At 39.4% G+C, this 25347-nt stretch overlaps 1 protein-coding gene across 6 annotated transcripts in view; it reads left to right on the forward strand.

The window, feature by feature from the left end:
• FARS2 (phenylalanyl-tRNA synthetase 2, mitochondrial) overlaps positions 1-25347 on the forward strand; it is a 248678-nt gene that overhangs the window by 42549 nt on the left and 180782 nt on the right. For all 6 annotated transcript variants that reach the window (XM_075142618.1, XM_075142619.1, XM_075142621.1 and 3 more), the window contains one exon: positions 13807-14442. In XM_075142618.1, coding sequence (XP_074998719.1) covers positions 13825-14442 — 618 coding nt within the window. In that variant the 5' untranslated portion in view covers positions 13807-13824. The remainder of the gene's footprint in view (positions 1-13806; positions 14443-25347) is intronic.

Here is a 25347-nt window from a genome sequence, read left to right on the forward strand (position 1 = left end):
GCCCACAACAGGTCTATGCTAGCAATGATAGTGCAGAAACCTGCCTTTCCCCTGCTTCTGTCTTAATTAAATAGCATCAGCCCGGAAGCAAAAGGTTGTCATTTTTTATTATTTTTTATTCTTTCTGTCTGCCTGTATACAGTATTTGATCTTTTCCTGTAATTGTGAACAGAGGTGCTGATTGTAATGGTGTATTTTATACATGATTTTGCAATACTCTGTGATTGAAGGCCCCTTCACTGGATGCAATTCTTCTTTAACTGATGTTGAAATATTAACATCATGCCTTGATTGCTTACTTTTTCTTCGAGCTGTGGTAGCTCTATAGTAAGAAGTAAATGAGAATTGAAAAGACAGACTTCAGTTTCATTCTGCTTAAATTCTGTTCTTCACGTCTCGTTCGTAAACTTTGCTATACAGTAAACTCACTCAACATTTCTTTTTCAAATAACTTGCCTTAAAAAAAAGTTCATTTTTCATGGCATTGCTCTTCAGCTTTGTTGAAGAAAATTTAAACATTCCTATCCAGTCTATTGATCCTTATTTAGCAAGACTCCTCTCTGTGGTGTCAAGGAGTGAACTACACACTGAAAGCAATCAGCAACTGCTTGAGTCAATCTAATTATTCCACTCTGCCTCCCAGCAGATGACAGAAAGAAGAATTGGAAAAGGAGAGTTTTCAGCCCAGATGCGTGTGTTGGAATGGCAGAAAATTAAATGCCGTAAAGGTCCAGAATAGCGGCTTTAAAGTTAAGAATTCAAAAAATTTCATCCTGGGACTTTTCATCCTGGGCTTAGTTACCTGATGGATTTTATGGAAATATTTCACAACAAAGTTCAGTTGTTCTACCACGTCTAAATAAATGTCAAAGGCAGCCATTGGGCATGCAGCTTTTTATGGTGGGGTGACAGAAAATATTTTTTGTTAAAAAAACCCCAAACAAACACCAACACCCCCTCCACCTGCGCCAACCCCCAAACAACCACCAAACAACAAAAAGCCAATGCCAAATAATTTAGACTGAATGATAAAGGATCTGGTAATTTAGGGAATGATTTTCAGCTCTTACATTATTCACTGAAATAATGTTTTTAGCTTCATGTGAGCAATTTTTTTAAGTAATGAATGATGTTCAGTCTGGCTTAGCTGAGAACAGACCCCAAAACAGTCTTAGAAATGTTTGGGTTCTCACGTGGTGTGAGGTAAGAACAGAGCAGAATCCTGCAAATGCACATTGCCCAGCCGAGCACAGATCTTGGTGTGGCTGGAGGAGGGTGGGGGTAGGAACACATAAACAACAAGAAATGTTTAGTTGTAATTTACAAATATGAAATTACCACATGCAGGTTTATTTATACCTACAGAAGTTGGATATTTACAATTACGCATATGAATTTTTGCAGTTTTGCTTACATGTTTTTGAATAAATTGCCAGTTCACATTTGGGCATTCAGTAGATTTGTAGATAAATCAGGTTCATCAGACATGATGAATATGATTTTGTCTACTCAGCCTCGAAAGTTAAGTCCAATATTCCTATTTTAATGTTGTCTAGAAAATGAGGCGATGTGCCATGCTAGGCCAGATTTTGTTATATCAAATAGCAAGCTGGACAAATTTCCTGTAATTCTTCTGGTTCTTTGAGTATACATAGAGCAGCAGCATGAAAATTAAATTAATTATCTTTTTTAAAGAGCCAATAAGGTAATAATAACTACAGAAATATATTGGTTACATGATAGCCTATACTTGGGAAATTGTAACTTTGGAATTAGCTAGCAGGTATAGAGAATAAAACAAGTCTAAACCATCATTTTTATTTAATAGCTCTGGGCGGTGGTCCCTGGAACTCCAGGAATTTAATATGAAAGGTTCATACTGAAAAAATGCTAATACACATTATAAATCTGTGGCTGTCCCAGTTTGATGTTGTGTAGATGCTGGTTATGTTTTCCTTTGCTGAGTGAGACCTGATTGCCCTTACTCACCTTTTGTAACAGCTCATTATAGCAACAGTCCATTGGTTTTTATGCATTTAAGGGAGAGGGATTGTGGCCATGCCTTTTACCATAAAGTTAACTCATTGTGACCTTCTCAGGTCCCATGTAGTTGATTCTGGCCTCAGCAAGTCACCATTTCCTACCTTCTTGCACATTGCAAGACCTGCATCTCCTGCCCTTCCATTCAATTGGGATTTGGTTTCAAAGCATCCTATAAAGCTTTTAAATCCCACTGTGAGTTCGCTTCTACTCGGCCCTCTGGTTGTGGTAAAGATTATAATTTAGAATTATTTAGCACTGATATATGGTATCCTCGCACTTCTTGCCGATTGCCTACACTGGCGGCACCGGGCACGACCATTTTCCTTTCTAGGTGCTGCATCTTAGTATTTCATAGGTAGTCGCCCTGGCTTCAGGGGCTACTACCATGGTAGTACACACGGTGTAGGAGGCACCCCCTTTGCTGTTTTGTGACATTGGCTAGGTTGGCTTTCTTTTTCCTTTACTCTGAAGTTGTCGTGGGCTTTGTGTGAGCTCTTGGGCCTCAGTCCTGCAGAACTCCTCGGCAAACGCTGACTGCTGTGCCAGGCCGGCACCCGGCTGCATGGGCCCCCGCAGAACCCAGGCCGAAGGCTGATGGCACGCTGCTGCTTTTGGCTGGGTTTTCACTGGTCAATATGATTAAAAGATTCTTGTCTTTATCGCCTGCCTTGGATCTCGGTATGTATTGTGTTTATTTGAATCTCGGATGACTCTGTCAGTTCTCACAACTGATACAGGAGGGACAACCGCCATGTAATACCCTTTTTCCTGGCCGGACTGGCAGGCTGACGTGATTCACTCTGTGTAATCTGCGGCAAGAGCAGCAGTGGGGTTAGGTATAAGGTGGAACGTCCCCAAAAGAGGCCCCTAACAAACATGTAATGTCCTCATCAAAGTGAATGCTGTCTTTGGTTCTGGTAAACGTGGTGATCAGAGGTGAAATCCTAGTTAAAAGAAGATGATTTGTGAATGCCATGCTGGTTTGCAGGCCAACCCTGCCGTGGAGCAGACACAGCGGCAATGGTCTGTCCCAGTTTGTTACTTTCTTCTTTCATATCCCTGTTTGCCTCAATAAGTACAATAACGTTAGGGCCTATGAAGTTTGAGACACAATACAAACAGAGCAATGACTGTACTTCTTGCTCAAGGAATGTAGGTTTGAGCATTAAAAATCTGCACAGTCAGGGAGAAGGTTGTTTCAATGGTATTTCTGAATTGTTCGGTATTTCTGAATATTGGCTCAGTATTTCTGAACTGTTCGGCATGATTCCTCATAGGCGATTTTTGGCAAGCTGCTTTTGAAACATTTTGATTCTATTCACAGTAGCCATTATACTTTTTAAATTGTTGATAAAATGATACTGGAAACAACAAAAAAATTCTGAACATGGAGAAAAATGGCAATATAATCAAACAATTTGGAAAGAAAAAATAAGGGAAAGCCAAGATGTTGAAGTACAGCACTTTTTAATTGGGAGCTGCCACACTAATGGGTATAAATAATGCAATACTTTTCCCATGAGGGTATTGTAGAGCTTAATTGGTTAATGGCTGAAAAGCACTTTGAGATCCTATGTAGAGATATGCTATGTAAGAGCAGAGTGCGGCTTAATGAAAATCTAAATGCTGCTGTGTAACGCTGTTCTGTGTATGTGTCAATGGTGTCAACCAACTGGTGTCAATGGTGATTGAACCCATGGATCACACTGTTGGACATGTTTAACATTTAGCAAGGTGACTATGTTTTGGTAAATCAACATACATTAATAATTTGCTTTATTTGCCAATAGGACCACCTTCTTTTTTAATGAAAGTTTTAGATTACTTCTCTTTTTAATATATGATGATGCTTTGCATGCTTTTCAAATTAGCTTACACTAAAAATTAGCAATGTTACACTAAAAACTAAGCCTTCAAATTTATTATATAAAGAGTACTGTATAAAATTATAGTATACCTGGCCCTAAAAGCATACTTATATTAAAATTTATATCAAAATTTATGAATAAATATAAAATGTGCGAATAAACTCCATGGTAGGAACATGGAGTCTGACTGAATCTTTTTGTAATCCTTGTCTTTTGCAAGTTCCTCTTATGGAGAAATAATACTTGGAGCTGATTTAGTTCTTAGGTCTTTTTAGGGAGTATAGATTTTAACATCTGATTTGACACAGTGGTTACAATTTTGTCTTTGTCTTTCTTCATTATAATTGTGAGGAAACCTCAAGAAGAGGGTATTTTTTCATTTTTGTGTACCTGTCCTTTGTGGGATTTTCTTTTTTTTTGTATTTGTTTATGTGAGTTTTCAATAATTAAGTGGCTTCTGTCATGACAGTACCTTTTAGCTCACATACTACATGGTAAGCTAGTTTATCACTAGAAGTAAGTTCTTGGAGGAATCAAGACTTGAAAACTTGAATTCTAGATCTTAGAGCGGCTCATAGTCCCTTTTAGAAGTTAGTACCTGTTATTACTAATTCTGAGTCTGATGAGTTTTTATCTTTAAATATTCCCATTCATTCATTTATTGTTTTCTTCCAAAGCCTATGAACGTGGACAAGCAAATGAAAGTGATTTTTTTTTTCCTTTGCCTTTTCTCTTTCAACCGCTTGGTTTGTACTGCCCTAGCTTGGTATCTTACTGCTAGCCTCTTTGTGTGGCTGCCAAGGTTTCTTGCATAATTTTCTTGACAAATGGCTTACTCATTAATATTTCAGCCCCTTTCCTACCAACCTCAGAGAAGTGGTATGCCCCAGGCAGGGAAATGTAGTTCCTTCCTTAGGAGCCTTCTAATCTTTTCCTTAAACGCTTTGTCAGAGCCCGTGACAGATAAATGAAGACAGTGCAGTTCAAACTAGAGATGACTTCTTTATGCACAAGTGATCATACATTTTCTAACTGGGAGGTGTTGGACTGCAGTGGAGTCTCCGCTGCAAACATCTTCATTTTCTCTTCTTTATCCATAGTGAAGTCCGTTAGACTTACTGATTCTGAAGTAAAAAAGAAATTTGTCTCTGTCTTTCTTTTTTTGATTGGCTGTTGAAATATACATTTTCCTGGTAAAAGCTCTGTCTGTTTGCAGACTCATTATTTCTACAATAGAGACACACCAAGGCGTGATACTGCAGCTGAGTTAGCATTTGAGTTGCAATCAAGCACAGCTAGGTCTGAGATGTGCATCTCTGGTGATATTTTGGCTCAAGATGATAGCAAATATGCGAAGCCGATCTCTTCAGAGCTTGATGTGACAGAAAGTTGATATGACACAAAACTTAAAATATCCCCACCACCACTTAGGGTTGAAACATGATAAGACAGACTAGTTTGATTTAAATGTTGATTACATACATATTAAAACCATGAAATAACTCCCTGGTTTAAAATATTCATTATATTTATTATTTTATATTAATATTTAGATTATTCTTTTAAATTACAATACCATGTCTTGGGTATTACTAAGGAGGGCATCTGGAGATCTACGTTGAGTCATGGATTTCCCCAGTTCTCCTCAAGAATGGAAGGAGATGGTGGGAATCAGAGTACTACCGGGAGATAGCAGGTAAAGCTGAAGGCTTCTCCTAGTTCATAGATGAACTGCGTGATTCATGTTAGCCGCCTCCCCTGGCATGACCCATCTAAGTCATTTGGTTTTCTTAGTATTGGGTGGGCTGCGTTTGTTTCTCAAGTTTAATTTTTCACTGTGCCATATGAGTTGTCTGAAACTTGGGTATTTGGGCACGTTGAATATTTTGCAGATGAAGGTTAAATGTAACCTATTAGGTAGCATGTGTGGTCAATCTGTGCGTAAGATGTTGCTGTGTTTCTTTTTGCCTGTTCCCTGGAAGAGGCAGGCAGTCATTATTTGATCAGTGAATGGTGCCTTCTGAGTTGAAGGGTATCTTCTTTGTGTACCACAGGCATCTCCAGAGGGCTGGGCTGCTGCTGCTGTTGCCATTGCCAGGGAGGTGCAGCGCTTTTCCAGAAGGGAGATTGCAGTTTCCCAGTTGGCCCATCTGGAGGATCCAGCAGTTCTGGTGGCTGCGGTTGAGCCATTCTGCCTTAAATTGTAAAAATAAAGCATATACCTACAGCTTTATGCTTTTCTGCAGTGTGTTGCAGTGTGTGTCTTCATCCCACAGAGACCACTGGCACATGGCAATGCACCCATAGACTTTCTCTACGTGAGAAGCAGTGCTGAAGTTCAGGAGGTTCTGCTGTTTCAGGAGTGCAGCAATGTACCACATTTATCATCCCCCATGCTGTGGAGTTGTTGTTTTATGGTGTAGTGTTTTGGATTACTATCATGGAAATTATTAATACTTAACATTAATTACTTATTCTTCCTCTGCTGTCCTTTGCACTGTTACCAAGTCTGCACGTCTCCCATTCTTGGCATTTAATAACTGACTGCAAAAAAATTATTACTCCCTCCTACTGTTAAGGCAGGATGAGGTCTCCATGGTTTTATTATGTCCAAATGGTGTAGTTAATCAGTGAGAACTAAGAAAGTATACTACTACACATGAATACTGCTAACATCTAATTTCTAAACAAATTAATTTTTACTCAGATAAAACTCCATAGGAGTAAAACTCTTGATGGCATATATCTCTATAGAAAAATCCAGATAATCGAGTTGCAGATATTGGTGGAAAAAAGAAGGCAGAAGAGATAGCGGTAATCTTGACTGCAGCGAGGATTTTATAGGTATTTAAAAGTGTCTGTCCCTTTCATGTGACAGTTATTTACAATATGTCTTCTGAGGAAGAAAGCTAGTTGGCAACATTTTCGAGGTATTGGAAAAAGAATATTCCCTCAGCAGACAAAGATAGTGTTTTTTCAGATTGCATCCCTTGAAAAATGGATGTATTTAAAAGCAGGAGACACATTTGAGAGTATTTAAGAATGATTTCTGCATTGCCTTTCTGCAGTCTGTAATTTGTAATGTCATGCATTTAATAAAAAAATATGTTTGTGTAATGAGAATTTTCCCTTAAAATATGGAATTGACTATTAGCTGTTCTGTCTCATCGTGGAGGGAGGGAAGAGCACAGATATGTCAGTAGGTCAGGTCACAGCTGCTTAATTTTCAGTCAAGTTTTGTGTGCCTTAGTGCACACTATTGAAAGTTTCCATTGAAGGGCTTAATTGACATTTCTTCAGTAAAAAACAAACTCTCTTTTAGTTTGTGAAAAAGAAAATCAAGAAATAATTAAGGTATAAATGAAAGAAAATTAGGTACTGTTTCTGAGCAGGGGTGATTTTCCTTAATTTAATCTACTGTCATGTATATGTATAAAATCCTTTTTTTTTTTTTTGCACTGATAGTTTCTTTCCTCTGTATTTCCTTATTTTGTTTTTATTAATCTGTTTTTTTTCTGTTCAACTAAAAATGGTATGGTTGGACTGCTCACCTTAAACTTCTGAATTTTGCATGTTACAGAGTTTGGTGTCTTTCCATCTTCCAGAAGTCTGAATTTGCTTGCCTTTGGTCTTTAACTTCTAATGTTAATTATGCTGTACAGTTTTCTCTTTTAAAGAATTATATACTCTCTGAATAATTCAGCAATTTGATGTACCTGATTAGCTTGCTGATCACAAATTCCAGTGTGTGGATACTCTACTTCTGAACTGCTTAAACCAAATTCACTACAGGGTGTCTTGAAACCCAATTATGTCAATCTTTGAAACAGTCTTATACCAGCTGGGCAGCACAGCTACAGAGTTTGCAAGTATTTTGACTACTGAAACACATTTTACCTGTCTTGAATCATATGTCTTGAGAAATATTATCCTTTTAATAAGTGGGAAACTTATGGATAAACCTGAACAATCTTGGAGTGACACTGTGTATCGGAGAAACTAGTGCCTGTAGCAGCCTTTGGAGGACTGCACGGGGAACTGAAACTTGTTGCAGTGTGACATGAATATGACATTTGTCATCATTTGCAATATCCAACCTGAAACTGAATGGCGACTGTACTCCAGTGATGATTCAAAACATTTTAAAACTGGTGCTTGCCCAGAGGTCCTTGCAGAAGTGTGTTCCCCTCTCCAAAGAATTGCTGCCCACTATGACTATCTTAGCCCATCCTGCAGTCCTAAAGAATGGTGAAGGTAGTTGAAGGTGTACCTCAGAAGTACGGACCATGTTTTCTGTGCTTGCCTTCAGGTGCTCACGTAAGACAGGGCATGAAGTACAGGCCTTTGTTCAGACAATAGGCATCTTCTGGATCAGTGAAAAAGGTGCATGGTTGTTAATACCTTTTATTTAATATTTAAGAAGTCTTACATGTAACACAGAGAAAACATGGTCATGCCCTAGCCCAGAAAAGGTTTTTTAATTTTCTCTCTCAATATTGCAAGCCTTAAAATGTTGCCGAAGGTGGCATCATGATTAATGTATCACTATTAGAGAGCAGACAGCAAGTAAGCTTATGACACATTTTTGCTTCAGTTAAGAAAAATAACAAAAAAAAAAGTTATTCTGTATGTTTCTTGGAACTTGCTGATGGATTATTAACTAGATGAACTCCAAGTACATGAAAAAATTAAGAGCCAAATACTTGAAGGCTATGTTATCTTGCCTGGTGCTTTGTAGTGCATGCAATATTTTGTTCCATTGAGTGTTCCATCATCAGGGGCATCTGAAAATGTTCTGCCCTTGGAAGGTCAGGTTCTGAAACGGATCCATTTTAAGTGTCTGTAAGGCTGTTTCAGATGTCTGTGTGTGTAACATAAATTCAGCATGCTCAATAACAGTGAAAGTCTGTTCTGGTGTGTAACAATATATCAGCATTTTAAAATGAGCTTGAAAAAAATCTAAGCTCATTATTAGCATTGCATGCAAAATATTTTCTGCTATATCCTATGGGATGTAGATATGGTCATGGCAATACAATGATATTTGCTGCTGTATGCCTACATAGTTTTCAAATCTAAAATTCAATGCTTAGCTAAATTGCTAAGCAGACTGGTAAATGTCCAATTTTAGCAGCCTAGCATATGTTTATAATTTTTGTTTTAACATATGCTATGTTGGTTGAACTCCCCTCCCTACACATACGGTAGATAAAAGCTGTCACATCACAAAATGGTGGCAGCCCAACTTCTCTAACATTTTCCATGGCACTTCAGAGTCTTGCATTAATTAGCTATTCTTGGATATGAGACAGACTCTCATCTTTGTAGAATTTTGGTTTCAAACCCAACATGTACTTTGGTTTATGTATGCAGTAGCCCATCTGTGTTTCTGCAGCCATAAACAGTAAAAAGCACAGGGCATACAGAAAAGCGGTCAGCGAGAGTGAGGATGCCCTTGGTTCACAGATGGGAACGCCTAGCAAATGGCCCTGAAAGCAGGCCCGTTTGGTTCACTGGTTGGCTCCAGTTTGCTCAAACAAGAGTGTTCTCTCTCTTCCACTTTCCTAGGAGAGGTGGGTGAATAAAACAATGCTGGTGCACAGTCCTTTTTCTTTTCATTGTGAGCTGCTAAACTACCCCTCTTTTCTCCTCCTTTTTCAAGGCATGTGTAAGAAGGAATTTCACTGAGTCTACGATTCTTTCCTAAACCTCAGTGGAGTAGAGGGGACTTGTAACAAATACCACTGCGGCTGTGATGATGCTGTCTTAATCCTTGCTGCACTGTGGCATAGAAACCTGGATTTAGACATGAAAGAACATGCCTTAACAGTACAGCAATATGATCCCTTATCACATCAAACTGCCTTTTGCATGTGCTCCAAACTCATGATTTTATTTTTGGTATTCTGTCTGCTGTTTCCCTGTTGTTAAGCTCCTGACTGTGGTGTACTTCTGCATGTGTAATGCCTACTGTGCTGCCGCGTGGGGGATGGTTGGTTTTCTGTGGGGGATGCAGGAGCCTTGCCCATCAACTGAAACTGCTGTAGAAAAGGCACGGGCTCTGTGGTAGAGGACTGACATTGGCAAGTGCAGTCACATCTGTGCCTTGTCTATCCACAGCATGGACAGGGTTGTTCCGATGCCTGCATCTCTGGGTGGTATGGATGCCACCTCCTGCCCTCTGGTCTACCTTGAAGCTGCTCAAAAGCTCATACCTACATGCATGCACAGTTCCAAAACATAATGTACGATATCATCCCTATCAAAGATCCAAGTTCCTGCAGTTGTATTAGACATCTCAGTATGGAGATTGAGGTACAGGGGCAGGCCCATGGAGCCTCAGAGGAGCTGCTGAGGTACCTGGGAATGTGGCAGTGGCAGCGTCAAGGTAAGGACCTGTGTAATAGGAGATGGTGGGCCTAGTACTTGCACGTCCACCTGCAGTGCTTTGAGAAGCCCCACTGGGAGCTGCTGGCGGGGCAGCCTGCTTCCAAAACCCTGGGTCGGCTCCCAGCTGTGAGTCAGAGCCACTGTCAAGCCCAGAGCGCGTCACCCACTGGTAATGCCAGTGGAGTACTTTGCCATCTTTGGATCGTAGATGCCAGTGGTGGTTGTTCAATGTTTGTTTCCCATTTATGTATTTGTTTTCAGCTGCTGTTTGGTTTGCTGTGGTTGTTAGCTGGCTGGCAGTCTTTGCTGTGGGATTCAGGTTTTGTCAGTGTGCACAGAAACCAGTTTCATTTTAGTGCCAAATAATAAGCATGGTGGAAATGAAGGAAGAAAATGGTAAATTTAAACTGTGATTTTTCAGACCTTTAGATAGATGTCTACTAGAAATAACTGTCTATTTATTACAAGTGAACATAAGTAATTAGTGTATCCTTAACATCAGTTATTTATTGCTAGCAGAAAAGTAAAGAGATTTCTTTATTTTCCAGTGTTGCTCTTCGCCCTGCTAAACATTTCTTTGATTTGAAGGTTTCTTGTACGGTGTAAAGAGTGTAAATATGGCTTTTTCCTTCCTTCTCTATGGCTTCTCTCCCCAAATGTAATTTAGCACCAGTTGAGTTTGAACTAAGTCCAACACCATTTTTCTGTAATGATCCTGGAAGTAGCATACATGAGTCTGTGGTGGGAGAGGGGAGCAGAAGAGTGTTGGTGAAGGTCTTCAATGTTTCTGGCGCTCTTGTGTGATACTGTGTCGGTTGCTCCTTTACTGTTCATTTGCTGTTGTTTGCAGTACCTGGACATTGGATAACTCATCAGATAACATTGGATAACTGTAACTTTTTTTCTTACTGCTCACAGTAGATTTTGCTTTAGATTAGAGTAATAGTGCAGGTAGTAATCCAATTTAACTATTTAAGGCACAAGCATAATGTTAGGATGAAAACTCTGATACAAGTTCATTTGTAGGTTTTTCTCCTGTACAAGTTCGTGAAGTTTGATATATATCACTTGCTCAGAAAAATTAGCGTTTCTGAACTATCAGAAACTGATAGCAGTGTTGCTCATTACGAATACTGAAAAATCATCAGGTAAACCCTTAGAGATGTATACGTTAGAGTCTCCCTTAAAAATCATGACTCTTAAAATAAACAAACAAAAGTCCTTTTCTCCCCCCCCAACACTTACGGTTCATGTTCTAATTTCTTTTTCCATAAAGTTATAATCATGAGAATAACTGTTTATGTGAAAGTTTAACTTTTCATATGGTTGTCTGATTCTCAGAGGAATGGTATTTAGTAAAGCAGCAAACATCACGAGACTCACAATAAAGTCACGAGAGTTTTTCGTACATTACAGTTATGTATAAGTTTTGAATTGAATTTTTTAGAAAAATAAATGTATGGGCAGATGGTGATATTTACTTAAGGGAAGCTGAATTTATTATCTGACTAGAACTGGGTATTTCAAGCAGCTGTTTGAAAATGAGAACTCACTTTCCATGAAGGCGAACGTATGTTTGGGGAAAATGGAGCCTCTTTTCAAAACGTAAGGCTATCCCTCGTTTAGTCTATGTCAGAGGGGTTTCTGGTGTGTGTGTGAATTCATTTATGGAAGAACCTTATCAGTAATGGCCAAGAACTAATTTGGTGAAATAGTTTTGCGAACGCTTAAAAAAAAAAAAAAAAAAAAAAGCAGTCCTTCTTAAAAGTTGTAGCTGCTATTTTTTCTTAAGCTATTCGACCAGTAAAAGGATTAAACCATGTATTTAGTAATCTTACGCTGCCCTGCCAAATTTAGTTTCTGACTACCCAACTTGCCTTTATTTTGATTTATTGAGATACAATTACTTCAGGAAATAAACCTATAGAGAACATCCAGGCATAAGCCAAAAGAAAGGAAGCCAAATATGAGCATTCCCGTTATCTTTTACAGATTTGTTTTTTGGGGACTCTGTATTCTAGAATGTGTCTATTCTATTTGCATATATATTTTTTGAGCTTAAGAGTATGAAGAATAATCTTAGCTTGTTTGTTCTTTTTTTACACTCGTTTCTCTTATGTTCCCATGGAAAGCTAGCCAGATACTGTAATCCTAGTGTAAAGATGGAAAGCTATCCCTTGAAGACTGTGGTCTATTCATTGCTTATGTCCTTTCTTCCCCCATTTCTTTAAGAAGACTTTCACGGGAAACTCTTTCACCTAGGAAGCCTGTGACCCTGGATTTCTTGGTTCATAGAGAAATACAAACCAGTTTGTTGTTTGGAGCAGATGCCTTTCCCCAGTCACTTAACTTCTAATGCCTCTGTTTTCCCATTTCATAATAAGCAAATTATAATGCTTACTTATTTTACTGGAACCTATGCTAATATTTGTGAAGCCCAAATTTGTGAAGATTTTGAAGTGATTTTGCATCTTAGAATGGGCTTATGCATTTGGAGTGACTGAAGGGCTTGTGATCCTCAAAACTCTTCGGTTTTGTAACTATCTCTTTGAACACTACAGAGTAATGCAGCCGTGTACACGTGGAGCACAAAACCTGTTTGTAAACAGGGCAAATGTGTAAAGATGGGCCTTTGATAGGAAACGAATTGTTCACTTTGGACATTTGTCAGAATCTCATCACTTCATTCACCTTCCTGATATTTGGCAAGCCTCCCTGCCTGATACAGTGGTGTAAGCCGTGAAAATAGCCATTTAGGGAAAATATGGAAAAGGGGTTTTGTGCTCATCCCAAAATGCTAACATTGGTGCTGACTATGTGGAGCCTTTATTGTGAATCTCGTGCAATACTCATATGTGAACTTAATATGCTGTTTATTTATAAACATATGCCTTGTGGTCTGGCCATCTGTTTTTTCACAGTGGTTCAGTGGTTTGAAAGGTTGAACTGGTTTTGTTTGGCATTAAGTAAGAGTTAGCAATGATTGCATAGTATGTACCACATGCATCTGGTTGATGTGGAACATCTTCTGTAGCTTCAGCTAGTGGGGGAAGATGATACAACAGTAAGTTAATGCTTGGGGTTTTATTATAAGCAAGTCCCTTACTGCTGAAGGGCGTTGTTAAATTTTTGAGTTTCTCATAAGTGGTATTCAGTTATTGTCTCATATTTCAACCGGATGAAAAATACTGTTTCAAAGAAGGCCTGATGTTTATTCAGCTGTAAAGAGTAGCAGTATCTGGCATGGGATTAAGGCTAGGTCTAGAGTAATTAATACTGATGCAGTGACGCAGAAGACTCATAATTGAATAAGATATCCTAGCTGAAATTTGATCACAAGGGTATTTTCCCTCTTATGAAGTCAAAATAGTGGTTTATAATGGGAACTTTGTCATATTAATCAAGCAGACATTTGGTTTTCACTTATCCCTGAGATACTAGCAATTCCTGCATCAAGATTGCAGTTCCTAACTCAAGTTTTTAAATTTTTTTTTTCTTTCTCTAGATCATAAAAGAGTTTGCAATGGCAATGCTCTGGAAATTCATGAGAGTAGCTAAGTATTCTAAAACAGCTTTATCACCAAAAGTAAAGGTAAGAGGAATTCCCACCCATTCAAGGCATTCTTCATCCAAGTCTGTACCTTCAGATTTTGCTGCCAATGCACCCTGCACAAATACTGTGGAATTGCTTGGTAAAGCTTATCCTCAAGATCACTACAGCAATGTCACAGAAAAGATTCTTTCCAAGGTGGGGAAGAACTTGCACAACAAAAAGCATCACCCTTTGTGGCTAATCAAGGAGCAGGTGAAGGACCACTTTTACAAACAATATATAGGACGCCGTGGGACTCCACTCTTTTCTGTCTATGACAGTCTTTCTCCAGTGGTTACAGTACAGCAGAATTTTGATAGTTTGCTTATCCCACAAAACCATGCCAGCAGAAGGAAAGAGGATAACTATTACTTGAATCGTGATCACATGCTAAGAGCACATACATCAGCTCATCAGTGGGACTTGATACACTCTGGCCTAGATGCCTTTCTGGCAGTGGGAGATGTCTACCGCCGTGATACAATTGATAACACCCACTACCCAGTCTTCCATCAGATGGAGGGAGTTCGGCTCTTCTCCTGTCATGAGGTAGGAATTCTCTAGTTGGGGTGAAAGAGATTTTGGGTAAGTTGCATGATCTTGTATTTGCTGTAAGCAAAGTGCATGCACGTAAACATGTTACAGCAATACGTGTTATTTGATGTACATTGATAAAGATCAAGTGATTGATCATGTAGTAATACTTTTAATTTGGGAAAAATATAGGTGGAAAATGTTGAATTTGAAAACAACTATTAAACTTTCCCAGAAAAATGTGGAAAAAATGGAAAGACAATATTCTTGAAAGCTAGCAAAATAAAACATTGTCTGAAAGGAAACAGATTGTTCAGCTAATGATCTGCATGATTCAATGCTAATTCTATCACAAGTCTCTTGCAGTGAAGTCACTTTACCAAAAACTTTGTCATATTAATACTTGAAGGACTCATGGATGTGAGTTGTTGCACTACATCCAGAGTGCAGTTTTTATTCTGTCATCTTTTTTATTTTAGCAGCTCCAACCTTCTGTAAATGAATGTCTTTTTTAATGAATTTTTCCATTCTTCACCTCATCCTAAAGCTGCATTGAAGGATTCATCTGTTGCAGCTGATATTTACGGGTGTGTGATACATACACAGTAAACTCATCAGAGTCCAAAGGCATCAGCTAAAGAGCTCTAGGTAGATGTCCAAGACCCTTGAGTTTATATATTTTGTTGGCACAGCTTGCGTGTTCTGCACATGCTTGGGTGTCATTAAGTATTCTGCTGTGTTGTTGATCAGTGGTAAATATAAGCCAGTTTGTTTTCCAAATAGTAATTGATTTGTATAATTTGTGTATGCTTGTAGCAATACTGCCAAATTCACATTCCTATAACTAAAACTAGCTTATTCTAATAATACTAAGATGTAGACCATTCTTAATGTGGTTGCCAATGGGTGACAGGAGCTTGGCAGGGAAGCCTGATGGGTTTGGATGCCTGAGGGAAAACTAGGGTAATCATAGAGCACTGCTTTTTCTCACTGGTGGAAAGGATTCGTGCTGCCTGCACTGGTGTTTCCCACCCTGTGCTGTCAGTGCTTCTTCCACTTCGAAAACATACCTGCCTCTGCAGATGTCCCGTGAGCTGTGTGGTGTCAAATACAGCTTGCAACCGCTTCTTTGGTAACCAGGAAATGGAAATCTTGCAGATTTATCCAATCTTGTTTGTTTGCTGTTCTTTTCCTAGGCCTGTTTATGAATACAGTCAGGGTATATGCAACAGAAAAATGTACAATACTACATTAAGAAAATGCCATTTCTTAATGTTTTATGTTCGTGATATTTTTTTACTTGAGCAGGAGTTCAGGCATTCAGATGGAAAGGTTTTATCTGCCTCAGAATTGTAATATCGACACTCTTGCGGGATGGAGTTTCTGCAAACTTAGGTGTGATTGAACTAATTATTGAAATTATTGTTAATGAATATGCCCCTTAAGAAATTTTGGTCTTAATGACAGACTCTTTCTTTTTTCTCTACAAATTTAATAATAGGAATAATAGGATTTTAATAACTGGGAAGAAAGTTACAGAAATGTTCGCTGACGTCTTCTATCTAGAAATACACTATGTGTAACAATCTGATTCATTGCATTGCAGATTGCTTGTTTCTTTTTCTCTTCTTTCTTTTTCTCCAAGAAAATGATGGAGATATTATTGGAGAATGTTAATAGCTGATGAATTTGAACTTAGCTATGTGCTGGAAAATGTGTCTGGCTCTCTAAAGAATGAAAGTCCAGTTGACTTTCTATACTGATGAAGAAAGAATAGTGGTATGGTGTACAATGTGTAAAGTCTTGTTTATTGGGCATAAATTCTAAACCTGAGCATGATCTAAAGCATCCTTTTTTGCTTCAGTTGCAGCTTAAATACTGATAGAGTCTTGCAATATGTAAAACTTCTTACGGTCATCATCACAAGAGCCTTGTCAAAAAAATTGAATGCATAATTCTGAAATTTCAGTGGGGACTGTTTCTGTGTTTTATATTCTGGTTGCCTGTTCAAAATAACCCAAATTTACATAATTCCAGAAGGAACTGTCTGAGCGGAACAAAGACTAAATGGTGGTAATACTACATGAGAGAAATGTTTTTATATTTTTATATTCATTTATTTATAGCCGTGTTTAAGTTGTGACCCACTGAGCAGAAATGTGTGAATGTCAGGGCTTGTTACCTTCATCTCAGACTTCTCATTCATAACCAGATTGCAATCTCTGGCAAGAGGAAATTTGCACAGTACTGAGGATAAGAATCTTTGGAACTAAGGGAAAAACTGTTAAGCTCTTAGCTACAAGCCCTGGGTACATTTCATCTTATGGCCAATACAATAATTTTATATGCAGAGCGCTTCTCTGTTCTTTTGATTTATACATTTATCATTTGTTATCTTCCCAGTGAAAGTGACCACAAAACTGGGAGGGTGAGAACAAAACCCAAAACCTAGACTGATTTTATAGGAACTTGAATTTAGAGGAATTTGACATCTCATCTCAGTTTGGGAGGGGGAAAAATAGGTCAGTTCATCCTCAGCTGAAATTTTAGGCAGGATAAGAAAGATGTAGAGAAGTGTCTCTCCTTTACAAATACCAAATTCTGTAGTCAAGGCTATGTTAAAACTTCTGCCCTGTGATTGAAACCTTCAGTATAATTCTTCTTCATATCAAATTTAAAATCAATACATTGGAAGTAAGAGCTGGAAAAACAAATCATAGTTTGGCAATTTTACAGTGTTTACTCTGAGATACTTGTGAGCTATTTGCTTCTTTGGCTATACTATTTTTCATGATGGTTGATTATTTTTGTAAGAGAAAAATAATCTATGATTCGAAGATGGGCAGGTAACTGATGCTTTTCTGCAGCTTTGTATGAGTGCAGATATTAAGGTACTAAAAAAATTCCCATCTTCCAGACTAACTCATTGCTAAAAGTTAGAATAATTCATGCTGAAATTTCCCATAAACTTTTTAAAAACGTCCTTGGACTGCTATCAAAGAACATCTGAAAAATCTATTTAGACATGTTTTCAGTATATTTAAAAATATTTTAGGTAATTATTACCTGAAGGTAATATATAGAAGAGTTGGAAACTAACTAATAGAAATAGTTAAAACCAGTGCCAAAATAGCTTCCCAAATCTGCTTCAAAATTCTGACGTGAAATGAACTGTTGTTCTTAAATAGTACCCCCAAATGGTATTTCTTTTGTATTCTCTTCCTCCAGTATGCCAGCATGCCTGTTTTCCTTCTAAAGGGCGTATAGATTTTTTCTTCCTTCTTTGGTGTATGGTGCTTTTCTTTTTTTAATCCTTTGGGTTGGCAATATTGATACTGCTGTAGTCAGGTTTGAACTGGCAAACTTTCCTGGGTGGATTCTAAAAGAAATTATTTCTGTGCTATGCCGTGGTCTTTGGTGCAGTTCTTTACTTACCACAATTTATGGAAAAGAGGAAAAAAAAATCTCAACTAAATTACACTTTGTCCATTTTAGCCAGCAGAGGGAGCCAATATAAATCCAATGGCAGTCGCAGAACATTTTTCAGTTGGCAACAAATAATGTTTACACATTGGAAGGAGACTTCATAAGGTATTTTATAGTCTGTACTGAATTATACATAAATTTTAAGGGGAACAGATGTGAAAACATAGGAATTGCTCCTCTAATTTAGTGACCTTGTTCCAATGGAGGCCAATACCAGATTGTTCAGATGGAGAAATGATGCTCTCATCAGGCTTGTTTGTGCTAACATCTAAAAACTATAAATAGGGAGACTGTGAAGAAGTAGTAGGGATACATCTTTTTCTCCATTGAAATGGTTTTGGTGGAAATGGCAACTTTTTTGTTAGGACACAATGGAAAACTGTAAATATTCCAGTTAAAAATAAGGACTGCTCCTCCAAAGCAGTATTTATAATTGCAAAAAACCATTTCCATATTGTAACTTCATAGTGTTTATATCCTGAAATGCAAGGACTCTCGTCCCGGGTAACAGAAGTGTAGATTTTCTCTTATTCATATGCTTCTTTCCTTGTCTTTTCATACTTGTGTACCTTGGTCATAATCTTTTTGTATTCCTTTTTAAAAAAAAAAAGTTGCTTTTATCCTTTTTCTTATGCTTTGGGGTAGGTGTGAACACCTGATTGACCTACGTCTTTGTTTACATTTTTTTTTTACCTTTTTTTTTTAAAAAAAAAAAAAAATCAATGCATGCCATCCTAGGTTTTCACCTGCAAGACTGTTGTCATTAGGTTTGACTTCTCCAAAATCCCATATGTTACTGCAGCTTTGGACACTGTGCTTCTGTTCTGACATTGTATCAAAGGAAAGCTCCTTCCTGTCTTCAGTTGCCTTTTTTTCTCCTCACATCTAAGGAATTTAAATAAATTTGTAGTGTTCCAGGGATCAGCCTATTATAGAGAGTGATTTGGAGCATTTACAGTATGTGTGAGAATATTTGTTATGACTCCCAGTTACATACACAGCAATGTTTAGCTGGACACCAAGGAACAAATATTTAAAAAGGCTTAAGTGGCTTAGGAACGGTATTCTTCTTGGCCCTTTGCAACTTGAGGATAGGGAGAGGCTCGTCCAGGGGTGATACAAGACCCTGAAATCAGCCTCTGGAAATCCCCTTTTCTGTGTGTTTCTTCTGATTTGGGTGATCCTCTTCAGTGCCTCAGCCGGCGAGGATTAAGGCTTGTGTGAGAAGGAGTCAGTGACTCTGTAGCCGGATGAGATGGATGTGAAGAGTCGTGGATTGGTGTGTCAGTCCCTTTGACTGATGACATTTATCTCCTATCATGTAATAGCATGTATGAGTCAGAGGGAATTTGGGATTTCCTGGATACTTTGAGATAATAGTATTCAAGTGGAGATCCATGCAGGTTTCTTCTGTAGGTGGCAAATGATGAAATAGATTTTTTTTTTTTAGTTAGGATGGACATCTACCACATATCTCCTTACATGTGCCATCTCTTGATAATACCACTGCATGCCAGCCGTTGCTGTACCCGCATCTTAAGCACATCGGGGCATGGGAAATCGTGCAGGCTGCATGCATTTGGTGAAACACCCAGCTCAATAAGCAGTATGCATCACATCAAGTTTCAGGTGCTGCTGCGTCTGGGCTGGTGTTTGAGATGTTGAGCAGTGCGTCAGTCCCGAGGAGCCTGAGAGATGGTCCTCCTTCTCTCAGGGAGCAGGGAGGAGCATAGAGGGGCAGGGGCACCTGAACTAGATCTACCATGTTAAGAAAAAGAAGAGCAGCGTTACTTTGCTAGAATATTCTGAGATGAATTTATTCCTGAAGCTGCAATTTGGCTGAGTGGTAGGAATAAAGGGCCTGGCTAGTTCAGGTGGAACTGACTTCACTCTTGTGGGTGTCTACCCGAGATGTGAACATTGTATTATTCAGTATTTTCCAAGTTGTGGTGTACAAATCGTGCCATAGTAAGTAGAACTTCACTGGTCCGAGGATCCACATTGTATTCTTTGTTATTTTTAGTTGAAAATTAGACAGCAAAGGGCATCAGAAGGTCTGTGAGATTTTCGTAGTAGTCCATGATCTAGAAAGTTTGGAAGCCGCTAGTGTATCTTTTATTGCAAAGACTTTATAGAAAGTATTTTTTCAACCTTTGTCTTACTTTGTCATCCAGCTAAAAAAAAAAATGCAACACTGCTTTTCAGAATAAAGCAGTTAAATCTATTCAATGTGATATTTAAATTGTGCAGGGGAAAAAGCAAAATGTCTACAAGTATATTTGGGAAGTCTAGGGTGCTTAAAAATAAAGGAATTTCTATTGCCACAGGAACAGAAGTTTGAGTCCTATCATATATGTCTTATAACTGATATCTGTGTAGCAGTGTTGCTTTTTCTTTGCTGTTCAAAAACATCTGTATGGTTTTCCTTTAAACGTGGCGATGATTTTGGTTTTTTCAGAAATACTTTCATTAGGTTAAAAAAAAAAGCAAGTTGAAATAACCTTTCTTTGCTGTAACTGGAGGACTGAAAACGGAAGGATCCAGAAATTAAGGTGACCACCTGCAAGCTTGTTGCTTGAAGGGATTTTTGCCATTTTCTTGCCAAACAAATGCTTATCGATATGCAGTAAAGAGCATTCTGTCATGCGGACGATGGGCTGTGTATCGCTTTGGCACCTGAAACTGCCTGCATGGGGGTGCAGGTTAACAAGTTTCATCGTCTTGGAGGCTGATTGAGACTGGCATTAGGTTTTCTTTTTGATGAGCCAACTTCAAGTGGCATCGTCTTCGTCATTCCTGATCCATCAGTTGAGTGTTACAGCACATTTAAAATGTTGTGGAATGGTTTGCTATTTGTAAGTGGATTTAGAGTGCAGCTGTTTGTTTATTTATAGGGATATTTATCAGGGCCAGTGAGTCAAAATGTATTCAGTGCGGCAAGGTTGAGTGTTGCCACGCGCAGATCCTCATGTAGAGCTAGTCTTAAGTGCCAGTTTGTCTGTGAGTGTAAGTACATGAGCATTCTGTATTCGTTATCTTAATTGCTGGTGTATGCATGACTGGCAGGAGGAATACACAACTGCATTGTGGAAAGACAGGATGTAGTTACAGATTTTTCTGATCTGAAACCTACTATGAATGCCATCCTGTAAAGAGACACTTAATCTTGGACTGAATCCTAAACGTATGGATAATGAAGTGATGTGAGATTAAAAAAAATCTGTCAAGTGACTGAAGAAATGTTGGGGTCTTTATTGAAATCACACATGTGACTTCTGCCCTCTGTGCCAGGCTGAGAAATACCGTGAAGTGCTTTTAAAGGAGCATAGCTCCATTTGTATTTGTCCAATTAAAACCCAGTGTCTTCTGGCCATTACATATTACCAAATTTGACTTTATTTTTATTATGAGCTAAATTGTGAGTAAATTTCATGCCACACGGTAAGTTCACTTCGACTCCTTTCTGCCCTCTCCTTTGTAATGCAGCATCAGTCAGATATGCTGATAAATCTTGGTAATTACTAATTTTTTTTACTTCTGCATGATGACACAATATTCAATGTTTTGCACACCTTCACTTAAAGAAAAAACTTCTTGTCCTTACAGTAGACAGACACAGAGGTGCCCGATTTATGGCTACAGGAAATTTCTTTTCTGGTAGTAGTAACGACTGGTCATATTCAATACAATAAAATAGTGCATTTTATTTTAGTCTGCAATGAAGGAATAAATGTACATGAAATTGTGGCATCTTGGATGTGTCAGTGTTTTATGCCTTATATATGAGCCACAGTCTCTCCAGGGGTATATCTGCTGCGGCATAGACTTATCCACAGCCACAGTCGCTTTGAGGTGCATTGGCTCCAGCATGGCCTTACCCACAGCCGCAGTCCCTTCAGAAGTAAACCTGCTCCAACATGGCCTTACCCATGGCTGTGAACTCTCCAGGGGTGTACCTCCCCTGTCATGGGCTTGTCTACAGCCACATGCTTTGAGGTGCTCCAGCATGACCTCATGCACAGCTGCTGACACTTCAAGGTGTACCTGCTGCAGCATGGACTTATCCGCAGCCACAGATGCTTCGAGGTGTATCTTCTCTAGTGTGGACTTATCCTTAGGCCACAATCCCTTCAGAAGTATACCTGCTGTGGCATGACATAATCACAGCCACAGACGCTTCGAGATGTACCTGCTTGGGCAGGGGCTTATCCACGGCCACAGATGCTTTGGCGTGTCCTGCTCCCACGTGGACTCAGCCACAGGTCACAGTCCCTTCAACTCAAGTTCACACCGGAGTTCCAGCCTGTCCAGCACAGCAGCACAGAAACAGCAGCGATGCCCTTGCCATCTGCCAGCCCAGGCGCATCACCATTGCTGTTATCAAAATGTTCCCATGCACAGCAGAGTGAGATGATCAGCAGTACAGCAAGCAGCGAAAGCAAAAAGCAGCCACTAACAAGCACTAGACTTTAATATACAGTAAGGCGAACAAGCCCAATGGCAAGTACAGGAGCCTGCCAATTAATAGCTAAACAGCAATAACAGCTATAAATTCCATCTAGCACATTCCAATCAAACCTGTCGTTATGTCGAACCCTTCGAGCCCCACATTGGGCACCAAAAAGGACTGTCGTGGTTTAACCCCAATTAAGCACCATGCAGCCGCTCACTCATTCCCCCCCGGTGGGATGGGGGAGAGAATCAGAAGGGTAGAAGTGAGAGAACTCGTGGGTTGAGATAAAGACATTTAACAGGCAAAGCAAAAGCCATGCACGCAAGCAAAGCAAAACAAGGAATTCATTCACCACTTCCCATTGGCAGGCAGGTGTTCAGCCGTTCAGCCATCTCCAGGAAAGCAGGGTTCCATCATGCGTAACGGTTACTTGGGAAGACAAACACCATCACTCTGAACGTCCCCCCCTTCCTTCTTCTTCCCCCAGCCTTATATGCTGAGCATGACGTCATATGGTACGGAATACCCCATTGCCCAGTTGGGTCAGCTGTCCTGGCTATGCTCCCTCCCAGCTTGTTGTGCACCTGGCAGAGCATGGGAAGCTGAAAAGTCCTTGACTATCTAAGCGCTGCTTAGCAACAACTGAAACATCAGTGTGTTATCAACATTATTCTCATCCTACATCCAAAACACAGCACTGTACCAGCTACTAGGAAGAAAATTAATTCTATCCCAGCCGAAACCAGGACAGCAAGACTGTCGGAGTTTTTTTTTCTGCACTTGCTCAGATATGTGCTTGAGAAGAATTGACTTCAAAAAGGAGTGACTGTAGGCGATTCTTCATTTTATTCAAGCTTTGACTTTCCTGCTTTATGTATATAGAAATGTTGAAGTGTTTCTAATCCAAGACATGTACTTAGCACAGTTCAATCATTGTAATAGTGAAATTGATGGATCAGTTTAAAGCTGTTCATATTGACATAGCACTGTCAGTGAATGGAAAGCAGGGAATAAATGTTAATATACCTGTAAGGAATCTTTTTTTCTCGGTATAACCCCGTCCACAGCCGTGCTGGAGTTGATGGAGCCTCTATGGAGAATACCAAAGTGCCTCTTGGTGCCTGACTGTAAGGGGGGGCTGTTTCCCTGCCCACTACCTGTCTTTTGCGGACTCCCCTAAGGCTGTGCTTTCACAGCCTGTGCAAACTGGTGTAGATTCATGCCTGTGCCAAAAGTGGCCCAGCCCCGTCCCACATGTCTCTTGGTGCCACCAGTATGCTGATAATTGATTACGGAGCTGAATTTGACCATTTTCATGTCCCTCAGTTTCTTCCCTTCTCCTGCATTACTTCTCATCCAGATCCACTTCCTAGCCTGGCTCAGTGCACCACCGCATGGACTCTTGTTCTGGCACAGAGAAGGAGATGGTGCATATGGCTGGTTTGGCAGGATGAAGAGGCCAGCAGTTTAGAGGGCTGGGGTATGACTAAATGTATTTACTTTAATGGTTCTTGCACGTATTTTATTGCCACATCTGATATAATCTACTAAAATAGAATTTTGCTTCAGACAGTAATTGCAATATCAACATTTCAGGAATAATACAGTGGTAAGGAAAACTACTTCTATGTACTTGTTGATACAAATGCTGTATTTTAAAAGCAGCGTCCAGACTATCTGTTCCTTGCAGCGGTCTGAGGAACCAGTTTTAAGCTGGAGGGTGAGGGGAGGAACGAAGGGGAAAAGGAAGAAGAGAGTTTCATATCCTAAAATACTGATGATGGGGAAAATAACAAATACATCTTCTAATGTGTAAATACAGTGTATTCTAGTCCAAAGGGGCAAAATCTCTGTGCCCTGAAGGGTGTTTCTGGCTTACTGAGGGTAGTCTCTTCAGTCAATAGAAAGAAAAAATAGCTACCTGTAGAGGGTAGTTCAGAGCAGGAACCTAATTTAGCCACTCCAGGTTCCTGTGTGAGGGAGGCTGTGTCTGTCCATTGACCACCCAGTGAGCCTAAGACGATTAACCTCCCTAGGCTAATGCTGGCCTCTGTGAATACCCTCTGGCTTTCAAAACCACATGCTGGATGACTGATCTGCCCTGCTGACAGTAAATTAGTTGTGGGGTGGGTATCATCTGCTTCTTCCAGCCAGTGCAGAAATAATGCCAGTAGGAAGAAGGGGGTTTAATCTTTCAGGTGAGCACTTGAGTAAAGAATTTGTTATTTAGAAGTGTAATATCTAGTTTTGTCAAGCTGCTGCCTTTTAATTAGTAAAGGCATTTTTGTTAGACTGATGGATAATCGTTTTATTCAGTATTTCTCTTTTTCCTTTTTTATTTTGTATTTTTCTGCGGCACGCTAAGGAGATTAATTTGAGAGGTGTTTTCTCAATCTGCCAGCCAAGTCTCCTTCTGACTAGCAATACAAAGTTAAATGCTACTGATGGCATTTTTTTTATTCCCTCAATCCATTTTGCTGCTAGTTTGCATGCTATCTAAACTCAGGCTCCTTCTGCATGCATTGTGTCTGTATGAAACGTGCTAGAAGCTAGTCTTAATTAATTGTGCCCAGCATTTGTAGGCTACCAGAGGTTCATTTGAACTTTTTTTAGAGCATTTAGTGCACTGAAGGCATCAAACTGCAATTAAAACAACTTCTGTGGGCATCCGTGAGTTGTTAAGGTTACACACTCTTCGTGGCATCTCCTGTATAAGACCTAGTTATGCTGGGAGGCTTAATGTAAAGAAAATCTCAACGTGTGTTTTTTCCCTTCTGTGTGTGCTTGGTTCATTATGGGGAGGTGGAGCAGGAGGGGTAGGAAAGGGCCCTGGCTCATTTCACCATTAGCTCTTCCGACCCTCCAGACTGAACAGAGTTGGGTTTTGTACAGCTGTAAGGATTTCCAACAAAAATTCTCTTTAGAGTGTAAAACTGCCTGCTTGTCTCCCCAAGACACAGAGCCTCCAACGACGTGGCTTA

This window comes from Calonectris borealis, chromosome 2 (assembly GCF_964195595.1).
Source record: "Calonectris borealis chromosome 2, bCalBor7.hap1.2, whole genome shotgun sequence".
In the NCBI taxonomy this organism is placed as follows: Eukaryota; Metazoa; Chordata; class Aves; order Procellariiformes; family Procellariidae; genus Calonectris; species Calonectris borealis.